Source organism: Ambystoma mexicanum, chromosome 8 (genome assembly GCF_040938575.1).
Source record: "Ambystoma mexicanum isolate Mex_15411 chromosome 8, UKY_AmexF1_1, whole genome shotgun sequence".
NCBI lineage: Eukaryota > Metazoa > Chordata > Amphibia > Caudata > Ambystomatidae > Ambystoma > Ambystoma mexicanum.
Window position 1 is genome coordinate 1715750793 of NC_090929.1, and position 25352 is coordinate 1715776144.

General features: G+C 51.6%; 1 protein-coding gene across 1 annotated transcript in view; it reads left to right on the forward strand.

Annotated features, from left to right (window-relative positions):
- Nucleotides 1-25080, forward strand: part of LOC138473482 (deleted in malignant brain tumors 1 protein-like) — a 122081-nt gene extending 97001 nt beyond the window's left edge. The window contains exons 5-9 of the mRNA XM_069612126.1: nucleotides 11645-11655; nucleotides 14984-15286; nucleotides 16736-16799; nucleotides 16853-16924; nucleotides 24546-25080. Of these exons, the coding sequence (XP_069468227.1) occupies nucleotides 11645-11655; nucleotides 14984-15286; nucleotides 16736-16799; nucleotides 16853-16924; nucleotides 24546-25080 (985 nt within the window). The remainder of the gene's footprint in view (nucleotides 1-11644; nucleotides 11656-14983; nucleotides 15287-16735; nucleotides 16800-16852; nucleotides 16925-24545) is intronic.
- The last annotated feature ends 272 nt before the right edge of the window (nucleotides 25081-25352 follow it).

The window sequence follows — 25352 nt, forward strand, 5'->3', positions numbered from 1 at the left end:
GTGCGTGGGACGTTTCACACATGATAGGCCCTGTGCGAGTGGGGTACGTGTATTCCTGGGGGATACGTGTATTCCTGGGGTGCGTGGAACGTTTCACACGTGATAGGCTCTGTGCGAGTGGGGTATGTGTATTCCAGGGGTGCGTGGGAAGTTTCACACGCGATTGGAGAGGGGAACGTGTATTTCCTGGGTGTGCGGGAAGTTTCACACGTGAAATGCCCTGCGCGAGTGGGGTACGTGTATTCCTGGGGTGCGCGGGAAGTTTCACACGCGATATGCCCTGTGCGAGTGGGGTACGTGTATTCCTGGGGTGCGCGGGAAGTTTCACATGCGATAGGCCTTGTGCGAGTGGGGTACGTGTATTCCTGGGGTGCGCGGGAAGTTTCACACGCGATTGGAGAGGGGAACGTGTATTTCGGGGGTGCGCGGGAGGTTTCACACGCGATAGGCACTGTGCGAGTGGGGTACGTGTATTCCTGGGGTGCGCGGGAAGTTTCACACGCGATTGGAGAGGGGAACGTGTATTTCGGGGGTGCGCGGGAAGTTTCACACGCGAAATGCCCTGTGCGAGTGGGATACGTGTATTCCTGGGGTGCGCAGGAAGTTTCACATGCGATTGGAGAGGGGAACGTGTATTTCGGGGGTGCGCGGGAAGTTTCACACGCGAAATGCCCTGTGCGAGTGGGGTACGTGTATTCCTGGAGTGCACGGGAAGTTTCACACGCGATAGGCCCTGTGCGAGTGGGGTACGTGTATTCCTGGGGTGCGCGGGAAGTTTCACACACGATTGGAGAGGGGAACGTGTATTTCGGGGGTGCGCGGGAAGTTTCACATGCAAAATGCCCTGTGCGATTGGGGTACGTGTATAACTGGGGTTCGCGGGAAGTTTCACACGCGATAGGCCCTGCGCGAGTGGGGTATGTGAATAACTGGGCTTTGCGGGAAGTTTCACACGCGATTTTGCTGTCAGAGCGGGGTAAGTGAATTTCGGGGGTGCGCGGGGAGTCCTACTCGTGAATTGGCAGTGTGTGTCCTCCCAGGTATTCCCTCTACACCCTCCACGGCCCCCGCAGGCAGCCCACACCACAGGGGACTTCCCTGCACCCCTGGTCATGTCCCGCAGGCAGCCCATCCACCATGGGTATGCCTCCCAGCCAAGCCACATGTCACCTTGCACTAGTGATCACCAACTCATGTCCCCATCACCCCCACCCCCCAGCAGTCAGGGGCACCTGCTAGCAGGCCCCCACACATGTCCCACTCATGTCCCCCAGCACCCCCACCCCCCAGAAGTCAGGAGCACCTGCCAGCAGGCCCCCACACATGTCCCCCAGCACCCCCACCCCCCAGCAGTCAGGGGCACCTGCCAGCAGGCCCCCACTCAAGTCCTACACATGTCCCCCAGCACCCCCACCCCCCAGCAGTCAGGGGCACCTGCCAGCAGGCCCCCACACATGTCCCCCAGCACCCCCACCCCCAGCAGTCAGGGGCACCTGCCAGCAGGCCCCCACTCATGTCCCACACATGTCCCCCAGCACCCACGTCATGACGATCCTCAATCATGGGCCTCATGGTCACCCACACCACACCCCACGTCACCCCAGCCCAAAGACCCAAACAAGTATTGCATCCACCCACAGAGAAATGGCCATTACATGATACAACCCGAATGGCAAGTATGTACATGAACACATGTCCGTCACACACACACAATGGGTGCATGTGAATGAGAAAACCCATATCATGACATGCATGAAACCAATGAGAGAATACCACACATCGAAGTATGAAACAAAAATGTATCGAACACAACATGAATATAATGAAAAAAAATCTATAATGGGAATAATAAATAAAATGCAGCATGTCTGGAAAAAAATAAAAAATATGAAATCAGAATCTAAAGAACTCCAAATGAAAATTTGTCCAAAGTCTCAGTCCAACAAAGCAAATCCAAGGAAAAAAAAAAATATATGAAATCCATTGCGCCATGGTGAAATTAAAATAAAAACGAGAAACAACCACTGTTCAACTATATACAAATCAACAATCCAGTGTCCATGAGCCCAACAAATAAAATGAAACCTACAAAAAACCCTAACTAATAATGAACTATATACAAAAATGTGGTGCATTGTCCAAGCGGCCCAAAATAAACAAAAACAGAAAGGAAACCTAACACTATCTAACTATTTACAATGGTAGCGTGCTAGTCCGATGGCTCACTTATTGATGCCCGGGCCAGGGCATCATCGAACTCCCGCTCAATGTCCTAGAGGCGGTCCTCTTCCACGGCCCCAAGGGTTCGCAGGGACGACGACATGTTCACCTCCAACTCCCTGCGAATTGCCTCGAGGCACTCGGCCCGCCTCAGGGCCCTCCGCATGGAGTTCTCCGCACTGACCATTGTGAGCCGTGCCTCTTCCGCCCGCTGCCGCTCTGCATCTATGGCATGGCCCAACCGCTGCCACATGGAAGACACATGAAATCCGGGGTCCTCCTGCCCTATGGCCGATGCCTGCCCCTCCGATGTTGAAGGCCCCGAGCCATCATTGCTCCCACCATGTTGCTGCTGCTGTGCCTGTGCCGGCGCCCTGGCTCTTGCTGCCTGCATGTTTTCCTCCGGCTGGGGTGCAGTTGTCGTGGCGGCCACCCCTGCTGGACGTCCGACTCCCGACTGGCAGGTATGTGTCCTCCACCAGCCTGGCGGCTGGGTCAGGGGCAGCTCCACAGGGTACCCAGGTGACACATGGGTGGGAAGATGGCATGGAGGACGACTGGCGCGTAGGGGGTTCAGGTGAAGAGGGGGTCGCAAGAAGGTCCAGCACACGGAGGAATCCAGCACCGGTGACCCGTCCCAGTAGGTCAACGTGGTCAAAGAGGCATGCAAGACGACATGCAGTCTCTCCACGAAAAGACTGCAGGTCACCTTGCATGCCCCGTTGATGCAACGCTATCCCACTCAGGGCAGGCTCAACACGGTCCCGGATAGCCACATCCGCAGAGAGAGGAAGGCCAGTTGTTGTGCGCTCATCCCCTCCCTGAAAACGGGTCTGGACATAGGCATCCCTGCTGGTGCCAGATGATGCAGTGACAGGATCAGGGACAGGATTACACACAGGCACCTCTGTGGCAGCCTGTGCTGCCTCCTGTCCCTGCCCCTCCGCTGCACCACTAGCACCAGTGGAATCCCCACCTCCAGACCCCGTGTGTGTCCCTTCTGCGGCCTCCTCCTCCACCAAACCCCCCACCAACCTGGATGAATCCGTGCCATCTTCCTCCGTTGGACCCTGTGGGGTCTCAGCTGCCCCTTCTGCTCCCGAGGAGTCCACCTCCGACCTCTGCCTCTTGGACCTACCCTCGGCAGCTGCGGCCTGGGAAGCGGCACCAGACTCCTCACTCCCCGACGAGATGACAATCTGGGAGGGGAGCCGGGCCCTGCATCTCCGGCTGGTGGTGCGATCCTTGCCGCTGTGCTCCACAGCACCCTCTCCACCCTCTTCATCAGTTGACGCTGCAGACAGGGAGAGATAAAACACAGACATCAGGGCACTGTACAATGGACTGATACACACATGACAGTTGCACATGAGTGGCAGTGTCAAACTTCAGACATGGCATCACACTCCACGGCACACATGTAATTTCAACTCACACACATGAGCATTTACACAGCAATATTGCACCAGGCAGCAACATCCGTACACATACAACAGCATGAACAGCCGAAGGTGAGCCTGACATCACTTGAAACACAGTTAGTGCACTAGACACGCACACACGCCACCACACTTACATGCATGTCTACATCTCCTCCAGCTGTCGCAGTGATGCGAATGCCATACATGTCACATCTAGCATTCAGCCTTCCACATATCAGTGTCACGTGCATCCATGTTACATCGCAGTTGCACACTTGTCAAATACACACACATGCACATGTACACAGTGCAGATACATGCAGCAGGAACCACCATCCATGTGTGACACCACAACCATGCCAACGTACATACACAGAAATGCAAACATGTGTGCTACCACACCTGCATTTGCCCAGCATGCTTACCAACACATACACCATCGATGTGTCTCACACCTAAGAGGACTCACATGTGGCAGCCTCACACCCATGTTCATACACATCCCTACATGGCCCTACAAAAACACATGTGCAACCTGCACACTACTGGCACACCACCACACGCACAGCGTTCAATCAGTATGCATATACACTTACCGCTCGACTCCAGATGGGTCTGCCTCTCAAGGACCTGGACGTGGAGCGCTGGGCATATGTGTTCTAGGACCCTCATCTGGTGGTCGGACAGGTGGCCCTCGGCGCCCCTTGGCATCCGCTGCCTTCAAGAGGCGCCGGGCCTTGTTGAGGGTCTTGGACCTGAAGTCCTCCCAGTGCTTCTTGACATGGTGTAAGTCGCAGACTGCCACCCCCTCTGCGTTGATGGCAGTCACGATGTCCATCAAGATCCTGGTCCGTCCGTCATTGTCGGCGTGCGAACATCCAAAGAGGGCATCATACTGCCCCAGGACTTGCTCCACCAGGACACCAACTTCCCTGGCACTGAAGCTGGTGGCCCTCTGCCTCTCTGGCTGGGGGTTGCCAGTGGTGCCAGATGGTGTTGTGTCCGACATGGCAACCCCAGAGGCAGGAGTGGGTGGGCAACTGGGTCCTGGGGCTGGGCTGTGGAGCAATGGTATCCAAGCCGGGAGTCTTCGGTTCCAGCAGGGGTGGTCACAGCAACTGCACCCCTGGCTGACGCGCAGGCAGCAAATAGCAGGGCACATGGGCAGCAGGCAGTCAGGCAGCAGCAGATGGCAGGTGGGAGCGTGCTCGGGGCTCTGGGGGGCAGTAATTCAGGCCTTCTGTGCAGGAGCGTGGTCTTCCGTGTGTTGTTGCATGGCCAGCTTGATACAGAGTGATTTGGCATGTGAAAATCTTGCATGTACGTGGTTTCATTGGACCAAAGGCCCTTAGCGCGTAAGCGCTTCTGAGACGTGACTCGCGCGGGTGTTTCCCTCGTGACGTGGGCATAGTGGTGTGTGGAAAAACTGCACGTCCACGTGTGGATGCGTGTAATCCGAGGAAAGGGCCTACGCATGTAAGTGAAGTGACGAGCGCAGGCGTTTCCATCAACACGGTGCATGTTCATCGTACGCGTCCAAAAACTGCACGTCCGAGTGTCAGTTCGTGTAATTGGAGGAAAGGGCCTTAGCGCGTACACGGGTAAGTGACGCTGTACGTGTGGGCCGATTTAAAAGGTACGTGTAGGACCCCACGCTTGTTTTTGTGTTTCTGGGTGCCACAGCGTAGTGCGGGTTCATTTTTCCACACACGTGGTCTATGAGGGGTTGCGTCCACGTTACTTTTTGTTTTTGGGGTGCCTGTGCGTTGCATGACCCATCATCTTCCCACAGGGGTCACAGACAGCCTTGCTAGAGCACTAGGGTACGAATTCCATCTAGTACCCTACCCCTTTCACGCCCAATTGCCCAGGACAATTGTTTACTGCAACTCCCATACGCACAACAACATCAGTGCCATGGTTGGGAGGCGACCTAGCGGTAAGGGAGGCAAAGGTGGCCGATCTCCAAAAGGTGGGCGTGGTGGGCGCGGTAGGGGACGCGGCCAGGATTTGCAGGGTGCCCCTAGACCTCCATGTGTGGAGGACCAATCAGGGACCGACATCCCCCCCCCATGGTTGAGGGAAACGTGGCTGACACATCCCATCTCAGCCCTTGTTGGACCAGCCCATTGTGGCACCTGAGCCGGCACAGGATGACTCCCAGGCTGACTTCTAGGTCAGCAAGTCTAAGCCACGTGTGTCGATGCAAGTTGGTGTCACCAGGCCACGTGGATCTGGGGCAGCGATGTCATCTACTGCCCCAAGTACGCAGGGTGGGGAGGCCGCAGGGGCAGCTGAAGCTCTATCCACCCGAGCTCAGAGTCTCCCAGCCGGGACAGTGTCGGTCCTGCCATCAAACTGATGTTGCCCCTGCCAACATCACACTTCAGCCAATGCCTGCATCAAGACCTATGGTCATTGCGCCTTCGCATACTCCCAGTACCCAGTCCACCTGCGCTTCTGCCCCTACTGACCAGAGCGGCGCAAGCCACTCAGGCTCTGCTCCACCTTTGAAGAAGAGGAAGAAGGGTGCTCTGGCACTACAGGCTGAGACCCCAGACACGGCTACACAGTCCGGCATGTCAAGGAAGCATAGCTTTAATGACCCCGAACTTGATGCACTTGTGAGCTATGTGTCGGCACATAGCCGCGAAATGTTGGTGACTGCAGGGTGCAAGACCACACCTGGTCAACGTAGGGCACACTGGCAGACCATCGCGGACCGCATAAGTGCCCTTGGATTTGTGAGGTGCACAGCTGATGATTGCTACAAGCGGTGGAATGACCTGAAACGCAGAGCAAAGGACAAGCTTGCCTCAAAACATGCCGCTCCTCTGGTGACTGGCGGTGGGTCTCCACAAGAGGACAACAAACTTACTGAACATAAGTCTGTTGCTGGGACCTTCGTCACAGAGGAACAGATCCAAGGTGTGGGAGAACTACCTGATTACGAGGCATTGTCCGGTGAGTGCCCATTCGTGTGTGTGTAATCCATGTGTATGTTGTTTGGGTGACGGGTTCTGATTGAGTGCCAGGTGAGGGTGTGTACTCCTGAGTGTTATGGGTCACCCATTTGCTTCCTCCCATACATTCATGTGCCTTGGATTTGGCTATGACTGTATCCCTTCTGCCCACAGTTGCCAATTAGGCCCACATTAGTGCACTTTACCTTGAACTGTCATCTTGCAACTACATTGTTCAGATTTTGTAAGTGTTCATTCAGGCTGATTGTTTCCACTCTCCCATTTTTGCTACGCATTATTCTGCCCTATTGCAACATATGTGATATGCTTCAGTCATTGTTTACAGCCCACACTGGGCCACTACTTTGACCTGGTTATTATGTTAATGATTACACCATTCAGGCCGATGGAGTATTGGGTTGCAGACATTTTTTATTACAGCCTGTTTGCATGTGGAAGATGACAGGTGTTTCCTGTAATGTTAAAGTGACCAGCCATTGATCAGCCCACAATGACTGTATTATTGGACACTGGATGTGTTTCAGTGTGTGGCACATGCATATTTTGCAACACTATTCAGCGTCAATCTTCGCATCATGTCTATGTGACATGGAAGTGTGACAGTACTCATTCACTGACATATTGCTGTAGTTTTGTAATTTACCGTGGCTATGCTACACAACATCTGTGTGGTGGCATGTGTCATGTATGTGTATTGGACATGCTACTCACAGCCTGATGTGTGATGCCAGTGCTACCCAACATGCTGCAAATGTGTTGCTTTTCCATCTTGCTCTCCCCAGTGTCTGCCTTTTTGACTCCACTTCCAACTCTTTGACAGTGCATGCATGGCAGGGTTATAATCATGTGGGACATGTGTAAATCATGTACTGGATCCCTGGCTTGTCACGGCCTATGTGTGTGCTATGGTGCTCATGCCTGTTTCCATTTGTTGTCTTTCATGTTTTTGCAGGTGATGACGCACTTGATGTTGTTGAGGTTGAGGAGATGGTGCAGACCTAGGAGGAATCTCAGGCACGACCGGGCACCAGTGGGGGACATGGTGTGGTGGTGGGTGAAAACCCAATCTTACTGCAGACCATACTGTCCAGGGGTGTCTCTGGGTGCACCTCCCCAGACCTCTATTCAGGTGCTGAGTCGGATGATGAGACTTATGTGCTGTCGCAGGTAAGTGTTTCTGGCAGGGATTCTGTTCTGTCCAACCCACCTGCACCAGGGGGAGAACCCTCTATGGGGATGTCAGTGTTGGTAGGTCCGCCTTTGGCGGTTACGGATGCAGGGTCACACTCCACAGCATCTGATCCTGTTCCTGGGCCAGCAGATACAAGGGGGAATGCAGTCCTGCAGCCTCAGGCAGTGCCAGCACAGCAAGGTGCAGATCGCTTTGCCCCAAACAGGTGTGGTGCCCGTCGACGCGGTGGCCATGTGCCACCAGGCAATACTGTATGGGAAAACTCCATGTACGGTATGGCAAACCAACAGGTAGCATCAGTAGAAATGATGGCTCAGGCAATGGAGAGGGTGGCCACTTTTATTATCCCACCTGAAAGGCAGATGGAGCAACAACAGCAGGCAACAGACTCCATTTGCCAATCACACAGGGAAGAGATGTTGGCGTCCAACAGGGGCCGACGGGTGGCACTGGAGACTCTGCGCGAATCCATATCAATAGAGTCACAGGGCCACAGGGAAGCCCTGAGGGTGGAACTCCATAACCTCAGGTAGAGTCTGCTTGAACCTGAGGCTTCCCGAAATGTTAGGGCAGAACAGCAGCTACAGCAGCTCACACGTTCGCTCTCAGCTGAGCTGCATGCAACACGTGAGGAGATCCGGGCATCACGCGAGGTCATGCATGCAGAAATGCAGGCAACCCGTGATGTGCTGCATGGGGATCTCCGCACTTTAATCCTCCAGAATCAGACCTTCCAGACCCGCATGCTTGCTGCCATGGAGGACCATACCCGGGCTTTGCGTGGGCTGCCTCCCGTAGTGCCACCGCCTCCTGATGCAGCAGCAGAGGATGAGCAGAGCGACAGCATTTCTCCCACAATGGCATAGCCGTGCAGCCCAAGGAGTTTTTTTTTTTTCTGCAACATCCACGCAGGTGGGTGTTGGTGTGCACCCTGTCCTCAAACCTCCTGGGTGGCCTCCCCAACCCCCCCTCCCCCCCACATGGCCATTTTTGATTTTTGATTTTTTTTTACAGTGTGTTGCCTTGTGTGGCTCCCGTGGGCATCCACTGTATTCCGGCTGGGCACATGCAGGCTAGTCCTGAGTCTGGGTTAGATGCTTGGGTTCGTGAGACACACACACCTCCTGCTTCCCGTTTCCATGGGCTTTCAAAGGGTGTGACCAAGTGACAGTGAATTACACAGTGACGTTGGGCTCCCGTGAGCTGTGTGGGCAGTCAGTAGTCAATACTGTGTAGACATCCCTAGTGGATATTGTTGTTGTATTGTACACTGCATGGTGTATTGATATGCGCTTGTGCATCCATGTCTTCCTCCTAATCTGCAGGTTCCTTCCTCATGTCTTCACAGGGCCGTCTACTTTGCAGATGCAGTTCATGTTGTATGCAGTACACTGAGACATTTGCGTGGCAGCAACACTCTACAGTTGGAAGGGGTCGATGTGCTGGCGTATTCAGGTTGTAAGACTACCACTACTTGAACTTAGTACTGTCATGTTTTTGCATTTTTCCATGGTTTGTTGCAGCATTGTGTTGGTGGTAAGTATTTGGTAATGTGTGCTGTTAGTTATACATTTCTGGGAGCATATTGTGTGTGGGCAGTTTCCATTTGGGACAGTGTACTTTGTGACACTTGTGTCAGGTCTTGTGCATTGCTTTGTTTGCTTTCACATTGCATGACATGCCATGGTGTGTTGGGTGGGGGAACTGGGGAGGGGTTGTGTGACATGGCGCTATTCTCATGTTGTATTTATCAAGGGGGTCATGAATTTAGCAGCATAGATGTATGTCTTTTGAGGACACAGCATTGGTGGTGTTTGGGTAGGTAGGGATGCACACAATGTAACACTTCCAGGTGACCAATCTCAGGATGGTATGGTTGTGACAGTTGACTGTCCCTTATGTCATCATCATTGATTGTCAGCTGGTATGTGCCAGGGCTGTGTGCACTCCACAGGGGTGTGATTTTATGTGAGTAATTCGCCACCAGCTGCGTACGGGCTGCCTCACCACGTGCCCTTTCCCCTCCCATGCTCAGCGGGCTTGCATGTGGTTGGGGATGTGGGGGCACCACCATGTTCACCGGCAGGCCCCCGCATGTTGCAACGTTGTGCAGGACACATGCTGCCACTATGATCCTGCACACTACTGGGGGAGCATATAACAGCTGCCCACCAGAGCGGTCAAGGGAGCGAAAGCGTGACTTGAGCACTCCGAATGTGCGCTCCACTATGCCCCGGGTTGCAATATGGGCTGTGTTGTATCTTACCTCGGGTGGCGTGGTGGGGTTCCGAATTGGCGTCATCATATGGGTGCTCAGAGGGTAGGCACTGTCCCCTGGTGAGGAGGTGATGGGCATCATTAGTGGGGTAGTGACATAACTCTGCATCTGACATGCATGCATGTGCAGTGGCATTCATACTCACCAAGCAGCCATGTATCGCCATGCCGGCCAGCTTCTAGGTTCCGGCTTAGGGTGGACATTCTGTAAATGAAACTGTCATGGGTGGACCCTGGATAGTTGGCATATACTGAGGTGATGATTCCCTTGGCATCACATACTACCTGGACATTGATGGAATGCCAGTGCTTGCGGTTTCTATAGATGTGCTCTGATGCCCTGGGGGGACGTAGAGCCACATGGGTGCAATCAATGGCACCTAGCACTTTGGGGAATCGTGCCACCCCGTAGAAATTCTGGACGGCAGCCTGCCTTTCTGCAGGTGCTCTGGGCAGGTATATGTGCCTGCGGACTGATGGGCGTGCAGTCATGATGGCCAACACGTGGTGTAGGCAGCGTGACTGCGTGGCCTGTGACACCCCCCCCCACTATAGCACTTGTCCGCTGAAATGATCCAGTGGCCAAGAAGTGCAGTACATTGAGGACATTTTCCAGGGGGCTAAGTGCTTGGGAGCACAGGGTAGGTGATGTGAGGTCATCCTCCCACTCACTCACCAGGTCGAATATTATGTGAGGTGGAAACCTGTACCTCCAATACACCTGGTCATCAGGCATCCCTAAAAGGCTGGTTCTGGGTGTAAAAATTCTGGGCCTGACTATCCTTCTCCTCCTCCTGCGGAATCCCACGACCACTGCTGCTAGGAACGGTATATTCAACTTGGCGTCTGAGCTTGTTTGTTGTTTGCGCGCAATTTTATGCTGCGCGGGTCCACGTACGCCTGCTTCCTGCTGGCGGTCGTGTTTCCGGATTAGCGCGTCTTTTTGGCGCACGCATTAGCCCCGTTCGATTCCATGAATACGTGTTGTAGAGGCGCGTGTGGGCGTTCTGCGCATTTGCCTCCTGTACTTCCCCCGTGATGCCCACATTTGGGAGCAAATGGGAGCTTCAGGAATGTGTGCTAAGGGAGCCTTTACAGAAAGACCCTACGTGTGCTAAATGAAGCAGCAAGCCTGCATGTCTGCATACTGGGAGCAGATGGGAGCTACTGGAATGTGGGCTGAGGGAGCCTTTACAGAATGTCCCAAAGTGTGCTACCTGAAGCAGCAAGCCTGCATGTCTGCATTCGGGGAGCAGATGGGAGCTAGTGAGATAAAGACTCTGGGTAAGGCTCTCTTAACCAGGACTAATGTCTGGCAGAGAGACCCCCAGGACCCCACTTCTTACTTGCATATTTTAAGTAACTTTGGGTCTCTAACTAAGTTACTAGGGCAATCCAGACATCCACCCCTTGCTCACTATTCTTAGAGAGGCACAGCTCCACCCTACTGATGAGGTCCAATCAGACCGAAACATGTGTGGGGTTGCTGTTGGTACTCTTGTTCAGAGGAGAATTGCCTAGCATTTCAGTGCTGGACTGCCCTAGGGCAGGACAAAGACTGATATGTTTTGGATATTTCTCCTCTGTGAAAGATAGTGAGCTAAAGACTCTGGATAAGGCTCTCGTAACCAGGACTAATGTCTGACAGATAGACTCCCAGGACCCCCCTTGTTATTTGTCTGCATACTGGGAGCAGATGGGAGCTTCAGGAATGTGTGCTATGGGAGCCTTTACAGAAAGTCCCTAAGTGTTCTAACTGAAGCAACAGGCCTGCATGTCTGCATACTGGGAGCAGATGGGAGCTACAGCAATGTGTGCTATGGGAGCCTTTACAGAGAGTACCTAAGTGTGCTAACTAAATCAGCAAGCGTGCATGTCTGCATACTGGGAGCAGATGGGAGCTACAGGAATGTGTGCAGGGGAGCCTTTACAGGAAGTCCCTAAGTGTGCTAAATGAAGCAGCAAGCCTGCATGTCTGCATACTGGGAGCAGATAGGAGCTACAGGAATGTGTGCTATGGGAGCCTTTACAGAAAGTCCCTATGTGTGCTAACTGAAGCACCAGGCCTGCATGTCTGCATACTGGGAGCAGATGGGAGCTACAGGAATGTGTGCTAAGGGAGCCTTTACAGAAAGTCCCTAAGTGTGCTAACTGAAGCAGCAAGCCTGCATGTCTGCATACTGGGAGCAGATGGGAGCTACTGGAATGTGGGCTGATGGAGCCTTTACAGAATGTCCCAAAGTGTGCTAACTGAAGCAGCGGGCCTGCATGCCTTCATACTTTGAGCAGATGGGAGCTACAGGAATGTGTGCTATGGGAGCCTTTACAGAAAGTCCCCAAGTGTGCTAACTGAAGCAGCGGGCCTGCATGTCTGCATACTGGGAGCAGATGGGAGCTACAGGAATGTGTGCTAAGGGAGCCTTTACAGAAAGTCCCTAAGTGTGCTAACTGAAGCAGCAAGCCTGCATGTCTGCATATTGGGAGCTACTGGAATGTGGGTTGATGGAGCCTTTACAGAATGTCCCAAAGTGTGCTAACTGAAGCAGCGGGCCTGCATGCCTGCATACTTTGAGCAGATGGGAGCTACATGAATGTGTGCTATGGGAGCCTTTACAGAAAGTCCCCAAGTGTGCTAACTGAAGCAGCGGGCCTGCATGTCTGCATACTGGGAGCAGATGGGAGCTACAGGAATGTGTGCTAAGGGAGCCTTTACAGGAAGTCCCTAAGTGTGCTAACTGAAGCAGCAAGCCTGCATGTCTGCATACTGGGAGCAGATGGGAGCTACTGGAATGTGGGCTGATGGAGCCTTTACAGAATGTCCCAAAGTGTGATAACTGAAGCAGCGGGCCTGCATGCCTGCATACTTTGAGCAGATGGGAGCTACAGGAATGTGTGGTAAGGGAGCCTTTTCAGAAAGTCCCTAAGTGTGCTAACTGAAGCAGCAAGCCTGCATGTCTGCATACTGGGAGCAGATGGGAGCTACTGGAATGTGGGCTGATGGAGCCTTTACAGAATGTCCCAAAGTGTGCTAACTGAAGCAGCGGGCCTGCATGCCTGCATACTTTGAGCAGATGGGAGCTACAGGAATGTGTGCTATGGGAGCCTTTACAGAAAGTCTCCAAGTGTGCTAACTGAAGCAGCGGGCCTGCATGTCTGCATACTGGGTGCAGATGGGAGCTACAGGAATGTGTGCTAAGGGAGCCTTTACAGGAAGTCCCTAAGTGTGCTAACTGAAGCAGCGGGCCTGCATGCCTGCATACTTTGAGCAGATGGGAGCTACAGGAATGTGTGCTATGGGAGCCTTTACAGAAAGTCTCCAAGTGTGCTAACTGAAGCAGCGGGCCTGCATGTCTGCATACTGGGTGCAGATGGGAGCTACAGGAATGTGTGCTAAGGGAGCCTTTACAGGAAGTCCCCATGTGTGCTAACTGAAGCAGCAGGCCTGCATGTCTGCATACTGGGAGCAGATGGGAGCTACAGGAATGTGTGCTATGGGAGCCTTTACAGAGAGTCCCCATGTGTGCTCACTGAAGCAGCAGGCCTGCATGCCTGCATACTGGGAGCAGATGGGAGCTACTGGAATGTGGGCTAAGGGAGCCTTTACAGAAAGTCCCTAAGTGTGCTAACTGAAGCAGCAGGCCTGCATGTCTGCATACTGGGAGCAGATGGGAGCTACAGGAATGTGTGCTATGGGAGCCTTTACAGGGAGTCCCCATGTGTGCTCACTGAAGCAGCAGGCCTGCATGCCTGCATACTGGGAGCAGATGGGAGCTACAGGAATGTGGGCTATGGGAGCCTTTACAGAGAGTCCCCATGTGTGCTAACTGAAGCAGCAAGTCTGCATGCCTGCATACTGGGAGCAGATGAAAGCTACAGGAATGTGTGCTATGGGAGCCTTTACAGAGAGTCCCCATGTGTGCTCACTGAAGCAGCAGGCCTGCATGTCTGCATACTGGGAGCAGATGGGAGCTACATGAATGTGTGCTATGGGAGCCTTTACAGAGAGTCCCCATGTGTGCTCACTGAAGCAGCGGGCCTGCATGCCTGCATACTGGGAGCAGATGGGAGCTACTGGAATGTGGGCTAAGGGAGCCTTTACAGAAAGTCCCTAAGTGTGCTAACTGAAGCAGCAGGCCTGCATGTCTGCATACTGGGAGCAGATGGGAGCTACAGGAATGTGTGCTATGGGAGCCTTTACAGAGAGTCCCCATGTGTGCTCACTGAAGCAGCAGGCCTGCATGCCTGCATACTGGGAGGGCATTACAAGTATACCAATGTGTGCCACATGTGGCAGTGTGAGACTTGATAAGCAGGTTAAGTGAGCCCTCAGGTCTGGAAAATGTGAGAGTGCAACAAGGCACTGCGCTCAACCTTCACTTTACCCTAATTATTAAACTCATGCCTTTTTTTGAGTCGTGTTATTTTAATAGTTTTTTTTGCGAAAAACATGTGAATTGTTATGTATGAGCAGACAAGGTTTTAACCCTGCCTGATGTATTTCACTGGAGTGATCCTGCTGTACCCCACTTTTCAATGATGGAGCTTTTCATTATGAACCTACGCTGGGAGAGGGGGGTCAGAATAGTGTATGAGGCAATACTGGAAATTAGCAGTTCTCATCTGGTCATCATGAAATATTTAAATATGTGCTACTTTAGGTTGCCAGTGCAGTGTGCTGAGTGTGGCATACATGGAAAGGAAAATGGCTAGTTGTGTGCCACACTCGTCAAACTGTGAATTGGCCACCAAGACCTCGGGGTGGAGTTGGGGAAGGGAGGGTTGGAGAGCAGGGTGTGGTGGGGGTGGGGGAGGAGGGGGGTGCTTTTCTTGGCTATGCCCATCACTCACCCCTCATCCCATGTCCTCCTTATTTCCTACAGTTCTGGAACTGCGCCTTGCCAACGGAGGGCACCGCTGTGCCGGCCGGGCTGAGATACTCTACCAGGGCTCCTGGGAGAGCATCTGTGACGATGGCTGGAATGAGCTTAATGCAGAGGTGGTGTGCAGGCAGCTTGGATGCGGGACGGTTCTCAATGTTACGACCAAGGCTTATTTCGGTGAGGGTGCAGCCAGCATCCTCCTGGATGAGGTGCACTGCAACGGGACCGAACCCTACGTCTGGAACTGCACCAACAGAGGCTGGTACACGCACAACTGTGCCCATTCTGAAGACGCCGGGGTCATCTGCTCAGGTAGGCCAGGACTCCACTTCCATCCGCTCAGGGGGGCACCGCAATGCGCCTCACCTTATGGAAGGATTCTCTTGCTGGGAGTTTGTGGAGGGAAAACGGGAGCAACACTAGTTCCTACAAGGAGGAAACAAGCTTTGGCAAAGTCATTAGCTTGTGCTCATCCGTAGTGTTAGTGACATACAGACATAGGGGACAAAATGAAGGAACGCAGCAGAAAGATCGGGGGTTGGGGGGGGGGGGGGGGCTGCGAGAGGAGCAACATGAAAGTAACTGGTATTTTCTGTGGGTTCAGGGTGATGTAAACGTTGATTCTGGGGCGGGAACAGTTGGTAGTGTCTGATTGATTGGAGAGTGCCCTTTCTCTCTCTGCCTCTCCTTCTCGCTTCTTGCTCCACTCACATGGAATTAACTTCCTCCCAGGCATCTGAGAAACAGTCCACACGGATTTGTTCCAAACCAAACTGAAAGTCTACCTCCTCGCCTCTGAGTTACCATAGTAATCTACCTTTCATCTGCCTGCTACATAGTGTGTTTCCCTCGCCTCTAACCTGCCTCTGTCCCTCACTTCCTCTGCCTCCAGTCTAGCACTTCATCCATCATGGCCACATCCCGGGCAGAGCTGGCCGTATCACGCCTACCTGCACTTTAAAATGTCCAATGTTCATTGTCCTTTATCTATGCATGTCCACTTATGTATTGCTCCCGTCGACTGTTCCATTTACTCCCCCCAGAACCTGGTCAGAATGACCCTCACACTCACCCCATTGGAAGAAGCTCACTCTGTCACATCTGATTTCTTATCTATTGTACGTTCTTTTGTGATCGAACAAGCATTATTCCTTCTGTAGATAAAGGAATCATTGCACAAATATAGAAGTTAAAAAGGTGGGTTCCTAACATAGCCAACACCAATGCCTGAAACATATAGTTGAGCTGTCTGCCTGTCAGCCTAGCAGTGCTGGGAAGGTTGTTTCTATATATGGTATTGTTAGGAAATTCCAGAACACAAGATAGAAATTGTAGTTCTTAGCACAGATAAGCCATGAAAACCAAGTTAAAGAACCCTGTATGCGGGATTGAAAATCTGTCAGTGTAAAGTCTTCATGCCATCCATTAGCCCACAAACACCTACAGTCTTTCTTTAAAAAGAAGAGCAGGGGGGGGTATGGCATAGCGTGGGTACCTGTTTAGGATTCTTTGTTTGGAGAGGACTTGAGACACCTCAATGAGGCTGAGAACTCAGCCCATCTCTGAGATATACAATGCTTACAGTGAACTCATGAGAAACAGCAATAGGGATTTTAGTGATGCTGGCATTACTGCTTTTACGCTCAAACTTCCTAAAGGGTTGGCCCTCCTATAACATCTGAATAACCTCCCTCACTCCATAAATGCATTGTGCAGGGCCCTGGCTCTCTACTTCTGCTCCACCTAATGTCTATTTTATAGTCACTTTCAAACTGATGGAATCCCAGGATGCACCTGAGAAAATGGAGGTGGAGCATGTGCGTGTGTGAGATGTCCTGTGATTGGTGGAATAACGTGTCATTTTATGGTCACAAACAGGTTCAATAACTACGACGCCAACCACCACCACAACTACACCAACGACAACCACAACAACGACTACAACCACAAGTAAGTGCCAATTCCTGCAGATTCCACTAAATAATGGCCTTGTTTCTTCATAGTAGGCAGCACTGTAAAGAAGAAGGTTGTAATATTTGGCCCTTTGGATTAGGAAATCGCTGCTCCCCTCACCACCACCTTAAATGCCTCCCATAGAGTGACAGCTGATTTTACATCTTCCAGTGTTATTTTCGAAGTATTCTACCACTTCCTTTCTCAGGTCCTCCATGAACACTGTATCTTTCAATCCTTCGGCTCTAAGCTGCCACGTTGGGATCCTAGCTCTGGGAGGTGAATATTGCCATGTTACGATCAATGGCGAGTGGTCTGAAAGGACCCTCGCCTTGGATTCCGACCGCACTAGCTCCCCGTCAGCTCCAGAGTAGCAAACATATAATGTAGCCGTGTGTACACGTTTTGTGGGGCCGAGTAATGAGAACAATGTCTTTCATGTGGGTGGTGCAGCCTCCATACATCCTCCAGATGGAAGTCTTCCAGCAGGGCCCTCAAGGTTTTGGCTGCAGGGGTAGGTTTGTGTAGCTTCTTGTCTGATCTGTCTACCCTAGGATCCAGCGTGCAATTAAAGTCACCTCCCCATATCACCCCCCCACAAGGTACGGACTAACCTTACTATATGAGGTCTTGAAATAGGCCACAGTGTTTTGCTTCGGGCATATTTACTAATGACACACAGCTCTCTATTTTCTATCAATCCCCATATAGCCACCATCCTCCCATCTGATTCCACGATGGACTGTAATAACTGAAAGGGGACATGTGGTGCTATCCAAGTAATCACCCCACGGGCGTATACAGAATACGTTGCCCCTATGGTAGTCCCCTTCCATTTCTTTATTATCATATCCTGTTTTTCTTTTGTACGGTGTGTTTCTTGCAATAGGGCAATGTGTATCCTCTGCCTTTTCAGATACATCATAATCTTAATCCTCTTCAGGTAACTATTGAGCCCCCTGACATTCCAGGTTGCTATCTTGAGGTCTCCCATATCTCATCCGTACCCCGTCCCGCCTCTGTCCTCTCTTGTCTACCGTACCATGAGCAGTAGCACGTGGATGTAAGCTTGTTCCCTGTCCCTAACTCCCCCCTGCACCCACAACAAAACTCCCCCAACCCACCCTCCCCAACCCCAAATGTTGTTTAGCCCCCCCTCCCTCCCTTCAACTTCCCTCAACTGTTGCCCAGCTCCATCCCTGGATCTCAGCCTACCCCGCATCTAGCCCTTTTCCCGGTACAACCAATGCTCGGTACTCAGCAGGGGGATACCACCCTAGTGGTATCCTAACCAAACTACCTCCGGGGGGAATGGTAGCATGTCTCCTGGTGCTGTGCCTCCTGCATTGCGCTAACATGTTGCCATGTAGGGCCACATAGGCTATCGTATTGAGTCCTCTGCATTCTACTATAATTAAGTCCCAGTGTCACTATGTGTGCTGTACTTATCTCTCAATTGTCTGCTTATGCGACAATGCAGCATCAACACGGCGCTGGTTCACTTTTCCGTTCTGCTTTCTGTCTGGTCTTCTGCTTCCTTCGGACAGCTTTGCAAGTCCAGCCACGCAGTCACATCTTCCGGTGTTTCGAAGAACCGCGCTTTATTCTTATGCAGCACCTTCATCTTTGCCGGGTATAACAGCATGTATCTGTAGCCTGCTTCCCGTAGCCTCCTCTTTACTGCCACATAATTCAACCGTTGCCTCTGCACCAAGAGGGTGTAGTCTGGGTATGCAGTGATGGCCACCAATGCTCTGCTTATCGTTCCTCCTTTGCAGAAATGTTCCAGAACCTTCTCTCTGTCTTTATAGTTCAAAATCTTGGCAATAATAGGCCACAGTGGGGCCCCCAGTGGTGGCCTCCTCATCAGGACACTGTGCGCGCTTTCCACTGTGAATCCCTGGCTTAACGTACCACCTGGTATCTCTTGTAATAGCATTTTTTCGACATAGTTCGTCGGGTCTGATCCTTCTTCACCTTCCGGGAGCCCCACAATGCGCATGTTATTCCTGTGGGCACGCCCTTCCGCTTCTTCGGCTCTATTCTCCAGATTGCGCGTCTGTTTTTTCAACATGTGAACTTCTTTCGCGTTGGTCGTGCATGTGCTTGTGTTGGCTTTCACTTCCTTCTCTGGGATTCATGTGCGCTTGGCCAACGCTCGTACGTCTTGTCGCAACAGATTCAAGTCCACGCTCACTGCATCCAGCGAGGTTCTCAGTTCTGAGATTGCAGTGCACATCTTACTTACTTTCCCATGACACTTTCAGTTCAGCTATGGCTTCTAGTATCTGTTGGTCACTGCGCGCCATAGTCTTGCTTCCTCGCATACTTTGGCACTTTCCGCTGGATCCTAATGTCACCTGCGGAGACTTGGCAAACTCATCTATGGTGGGTTGTTTCCCTTTGCTTTTGGGCAGCCTTGACGTCATCCTTGCTTGCGGCCTCACTTATCGAGTTGCACCTCTCTGTGGGATTCCCTCTGCTATAAGGGCACTTCTCCCCAGTTCGGGGGTGTCTTCTTCAGTCTATCCCCACGTGGCTGCTCTGGGCCCCCCCAGCACTCTTTGTCACTGGGGTTCACTTGCCCCCTCAGTATATATGCGGGTCAAAGTGCCACCTAAGCCAGACTTGTTGTGTCAGGCTGGTGCGTGCGGCTCTCTCGTGCTCTTCTGCAGGTGGCTGGCTCTGGCGCGTTGTTGTATAGCCTTGATTCAAAGCGCCCCAGAGTTTGCTTCATTATTTCAGCTCTTGTGTTATTTGCACTGCAGGCCCCACAGATGGTTGTATTTACTGCCAACAACCCCTGTCTTTAACTCCCAACCAATTGCCCCATCAGAGGCATTAACGGGGCTATCCAGCTCGCATGTGTTCTTGTCACTTGGAACTCCACAGTGATGGGGTTTAAGCACTTCCACTGCGATAGAATCTTGACCGTGGTGCTCCTCCGCACCTAAGCTGCATCCACACATTTAGTGTTGCTACTATAAAGCACTGCACGCATTATGGGATTTCCAGGACCCTGGCCTTTTCGGGCTTCTTCAGTGTCGGGCTTTGTGGGTCACGTGCCTGCCGTCAGCTCCAGCTTTGGTGTGCATACTAGTCCATTGTAGCAGTTGCAATCCTCAAGTCAGTTCTTTTGCTCACTGCGTTTCAATTTGGACGTGTGCGGTGTAACTTTATCCTGGACACTTTGCAGTGTGGATGTACTGCAATGTTAGTCAAGATCTAATAAGCGTTCGGCATGAGTCGCTTGCACCGTAGTCCATGCAAGCAATACACAGTGCTCTGGCGGGCTTCACAAATGTTTCCTTCTCGTCCGCTCTGTATAGCCCATTTCACTGTTAAATCCGGCAATGCGCCCTGCACCGTCCGACGTCCATGAGGTGTGACGTTCATTTATGTGCTGCGGCCCGTAGCTCGGTGTCTTGTCCTGTGCATCCGATTTCTATCAGAATACCCGCAGCCAGTGCCAACAAAAGGGTGTATCTACTATGGCGATGTGTGCGTTTCGTTTTCCGGGCTCTATAAGCTCTGCCTCATCCACTTTCCCAGCGATTGCTAGCTGTATTAGGTCCATGCTGGCCCATGCATCCACAGTTTCACAAGCTTGTGCAGCGCTTGTGATTGAGTGTTGCACCCAACTTTGGGCTTGTATGACAGTCTATCGCCGTGTCCGCTCTGGCGGCAGCCTCATCCTTTGTTATATAGCGGGTGCCATTTTCTTTTCAGTTGCCCCGGGATTCGTGTTTGCAGTTATCTGTATAGCCACATTTCTTCATCTCTGGTCTTCCTGGAAACACAATCCACTGCTTTACTGCGCGTTCCCACAGCAGTATCTTCATTTGTAGTTCGAGTGCATTAATATTAGCAGCCATTTAGTTCAGGATCTTGCAGGATCAGCATGAGGCTGATCTCATGGCTACTTAGCCAGGCCCCCACTCCTACACACCTTAGAGTCCAATATAGCGTGTACTTCGTACTCCTCACAAGCCTCCACCATCAGGGGGGCAGGAGGTTCATGTATCCTGGTATTGGGTAGGCAGGGCTTTAATGATGAAACATGGAATACAGGGCGGATACGTCAGTGTCTAGGGAGATCTAGGCGAACCACTGCAGGGTTCAGGACATGAGTAATAATGTACAGACCAACGTATCAGGGCAGCAGTTTCTTCTTCCCCGACAGTCTCAGGTGTTTAGTTGAAAGCCATACTTTCGTCCCCACTGCATACAAGGGAGACAGAGTTTGGTGAGTATTCGCATATTTTTTGGTCCCCTCTTGCGCCTGTGTCAGATGTTCCCTTACTCCGACATGTAACAAAGCCAGGTCACACACACAATCAGCAGCTGCAGGACAGATCCAGAGGAATGGACCTAGGATGCTGTCCATACAATGCATAAAAAGAAGACGATTTAGTATAGGAATGCAAGGAATTATTATAAGCCAACTCAGCCGTGGGCAAGACAGATAGCCTGTTTTCTTGATGTTGGAGACAAAGACAACAGAGATACTGTTCAATGGTGGCATTCAGTCTCTCTGTCTGCCCATCGGTTTGTGGGTGGTAAGCACTAGAATATCGATCCTCAACACCAAGCGAGGCAGTCAAAGCAGTCCAAAAATGGGATGTGAATTGAGATCCCCTGTCAGAAATAATGATAGAGGCTAACCCAAAAAATCAGAAGATGTTTTTGGAAAACAGGTCCGCCAACACTGGAGGTGATGGAACTCCTTGACAAGGAACAAATATGGCCATTTTAGTGAAATAATCGATGACGGTCCAGATAGTGTAATAACCATGTACATGAGGGAGTTCTACGATAAAGTCAATGGATACCATGTATCACCATATACCAGGGCTTATGGGGACTCGAGAGAGGGTGCAAAAGACCCATGGGTTTTGTGTATTGACTTTTGCACAGAATACATACAGAACATGTTGAACATACTCACAAGGAGGAGGCATTTCCCTCAACATTAGGAATATGTTAGACATAAGAATTGCCACCACCACTACACTCCCCTCATGTGATCTGCTCACAGCTAAATTCCAAACTTCGCACAACAGCACCATTATGATACACTTAATCTATAGACTTAATGGGCCCATGGGCACCTTCAATGAAGATATGGTGACCCTACTATCAGACAATATCAAAGCCTCTTCACAAATTATACTATTAGGCGACTTCAATCTAGGCTACAATGATCCCAAATGATCTGCAAGCTTCAGCAGTCGCAAACATCCTAGTGGAACATGGCTTCCTTCAAATAATTTAGCAGCCCACACACGAGAAATGGAGGACCCTTGACTGGCTAGCAGTCCACAACTGTAATATCACAGTTAATTAAATCATGCCCTTACATTGGACGGATCACTACCTTGTCACTTTTGAATTTATTACTAACAACTGTCCTAACAAACTAAGCCCCCAGGCACCACCATGTCCCACCAGAAGCAAAAGGAACATTACAGCCGAGGCAATCACACCTCTAGTAATCCCCACATTAAATTCACTAGACACTTGCGACCCAGACGTACTAGTTAACACTTACAATGCCATTATGGCTAAAGCTCTAGACATTATTGCACATCTTAAAATGCGTAAAGGAAAACCAAAAGCCCATGTAAACTATTGGTTTACCCCAGAGCTTAAAATGCTCCGTGCAGAAAAAGAAAAACCGGAACTCTTTGGAAAAACTCCCCCTCATCAGAGAACAAATCTAACCTTGCTATTATCTCAGCCAACTACAAAGCCAAAATCATAACTACCAAACGCAACACCTTTAACAACAGAATAAATAAATCGAAATCTAGTACGAAAGAGCTCTTCATTATCCTGATAGAAATGGAGACTCCTAACAAACCTCCTGACACCTGCCAAAAAGACAAAACCTGGTGCACAGACATCCAGAACGCCATCTCCAACAAAATTGCCACCCTGCAATAAAAAATAGCAAAAAAACACCTTAACCTAACTACCCTCGATCCAACGAAGCCTACAGGCACGCTGCCTACACACCAAGCTCAAGGCTTCAAATTTACAAATGTTTCAATTCCTGAGGTACAAAAAATGATCGCCTCACTGAAACCCTCAAACTGCCAGGGGGACAGCTGCCCAGCACAGATTATAGAAGATGCGGCCAGAGGCTTGGCCCCATTTACTACCAAATTGATTAATGCCTCTTTTTCCAGCGGCACCGTACCCAGCAACCTGAAGGAATCTTGGGTATTGCCACTACTAAAAAAACAAAGGCTAAACCCAACCATCCCCACAAACTACAGACCTATCACTACAGTCCCCTTCTTATTAAAAATATTGGATAAAGTTGCATATCTACAGATCCAAAACTATCTGGAGGTCAACAAACTCCTGGGGACTCGACAATCTGGCTTTAAACTTCAACACAGGACAGAAGCAGCCCTCATTGATTAAAAAGCCAGATTGACGATCTCAGGGACAAAGGAAGACTCGCCATCCTGCTCCTATTGGACCTATCGGCAGCCTTCGGCCTGGTCGACCACATGGTGATGTGCGACCATCTCGACTCAGCGGCCCACTTCTCTAAGCCAGCCATCACCTGGATTTGTTCCTTCTTAAGCAACAGGACCATGCGTGTCTTTTCAACATCCGCCTTAGCGGATCCCATCCCGATTACCTGCGGTGTACCCCAAGGCTCGTGCATATCCCAAACTTTGTATAACTTTTTTACAAAGCCCCTATTTGATAAATTGGACCGTCTGGGTGTCACCTATACAAACTACGCAGATGACACCCAGATCCCCCTACCCCTCCCAGGCATCTACGACACTGATGTTAAGCGGGTGAACGAAATCTACTCAATCATTCAGGCATGGATGGCCCAACATGGCCTCTGCCTTAATAATGAGAAAACTGTCATGACCCTCACCCAAAACCCCCTCTGGCAAACCCATTGGCCAGGTGGAGTCAGGACTCGACCCTCTAGACCCTGGCATCCTCTTCAAAAGCCCTCATGGAGCCAGTCCTGGCGCCTATGGCGCCAGGCTCATACACCATGAAAAACAATGTGCTTGGGAACTACTTTATTGTATTGTCAGCCAACATGGAGGTATCCACATAGCTTGGTTCCTAAGAACCAAGCTATGCGGTCTAGTGTTTTGGGTGTGGTAGCCTAGGGACTACTTTAACTGGACTATTTTGTTAGCACTATTTAAACCACACCCGAGCAAGACAGCACGCTTTGCGTTATTTTGCAGCTTGCAACGTGACGCTCACCGTGTCCAGCTATTCCCTCGAACCTCGGAGAAGCAGAACCTGCAAGGAGACAAAAGGAACATCATTAGCAGCAGCATCTTACCTGCAGTCTTCATCTTTAAACACTCGCAGCTACTGAGAACAGCTTCCTCGAATCTGCACGCCTCCCGGACAGAACGACCTGAAAGAGGAAGATAGAGGCAACATTAAAGAAAGCTGTAGAGACATTTACAAATTACGAACTGCTCAAAAGGCTTACCTGACTGGTCGCCTCTCGGCTGGCACCACTCCGGGCGTTCCACTCGCGCTGAAGAACACCGCGACCTCCAAGGAAGGAAAACACAGCATGCACCTCTGCCAAGGCCTCTGCATGCACCTTTGCCAGGGACTCTGCACGGACCGAGATTCAAGCCTGTGCTGCTCTGCGTCACCTTGCTTCCAAGACGAGCGTGTTGCCACTGAGCTATACTACCCTAGTAGTGGTGCATGCAGAGTCCCTGGCTGAGGTGCATGCAGAGTCCCTGGCTGAGGTGCATGCAGAGTCCCTGGGTGAGGGGCATACAGAGTCCCTGGGTGAGGGGCATACAGAGTCCCTGGGTGAGGTGCATGCAGAGTCCCTGGGTGAGGTGTATGCAGAGTCCCTGGGTGAGGGGCATACCGAGTCCCTGGGGCATGCAGAGTCCCTGGGTGAGGTGCATGTAGAGTCCCTGGGTGAGGGGCATACAGAGTCCCTGGCAGAGGTGCATGCAGAGTCCCTGGCAGAGGTGCATGCAGAGTCCCTGGCTGAGGTGCATGCAGAGTCCCCGGCTGAGGTGCATGCAGAGTCCCTGGCTGAGGTGCATGCAGAGTCCCAGGCCGAGGTGCATGCAGAGTCCCTGTCTGAGGTGCATGCAGAGTCCCTGGGTGAGGTGCATGCATAGTCCCTGAGTGAGGTGCATGCAGAATCCCTGTCTGAGGCGCATGCAGAGTCCCTGGGTGAGGTGCATGCAGAGTCCCTGGGTGAGGTGCATTCAGAGTCCCTGGGTGAGGTGCATGCAGAGTCCCTGGGTGAGGTGCATGCAGAGTCCCTGAGTGAGGTGCATGCAGAATCCCTGTCTGAGGTGCATGCAGAGTCCCTGGGTGAGGTGCATGCATAGCCCCTGGGTGGGGTGCATGCAGAGCCCCTGTCTGAGGTGCATGCAGAGCCCCTGGG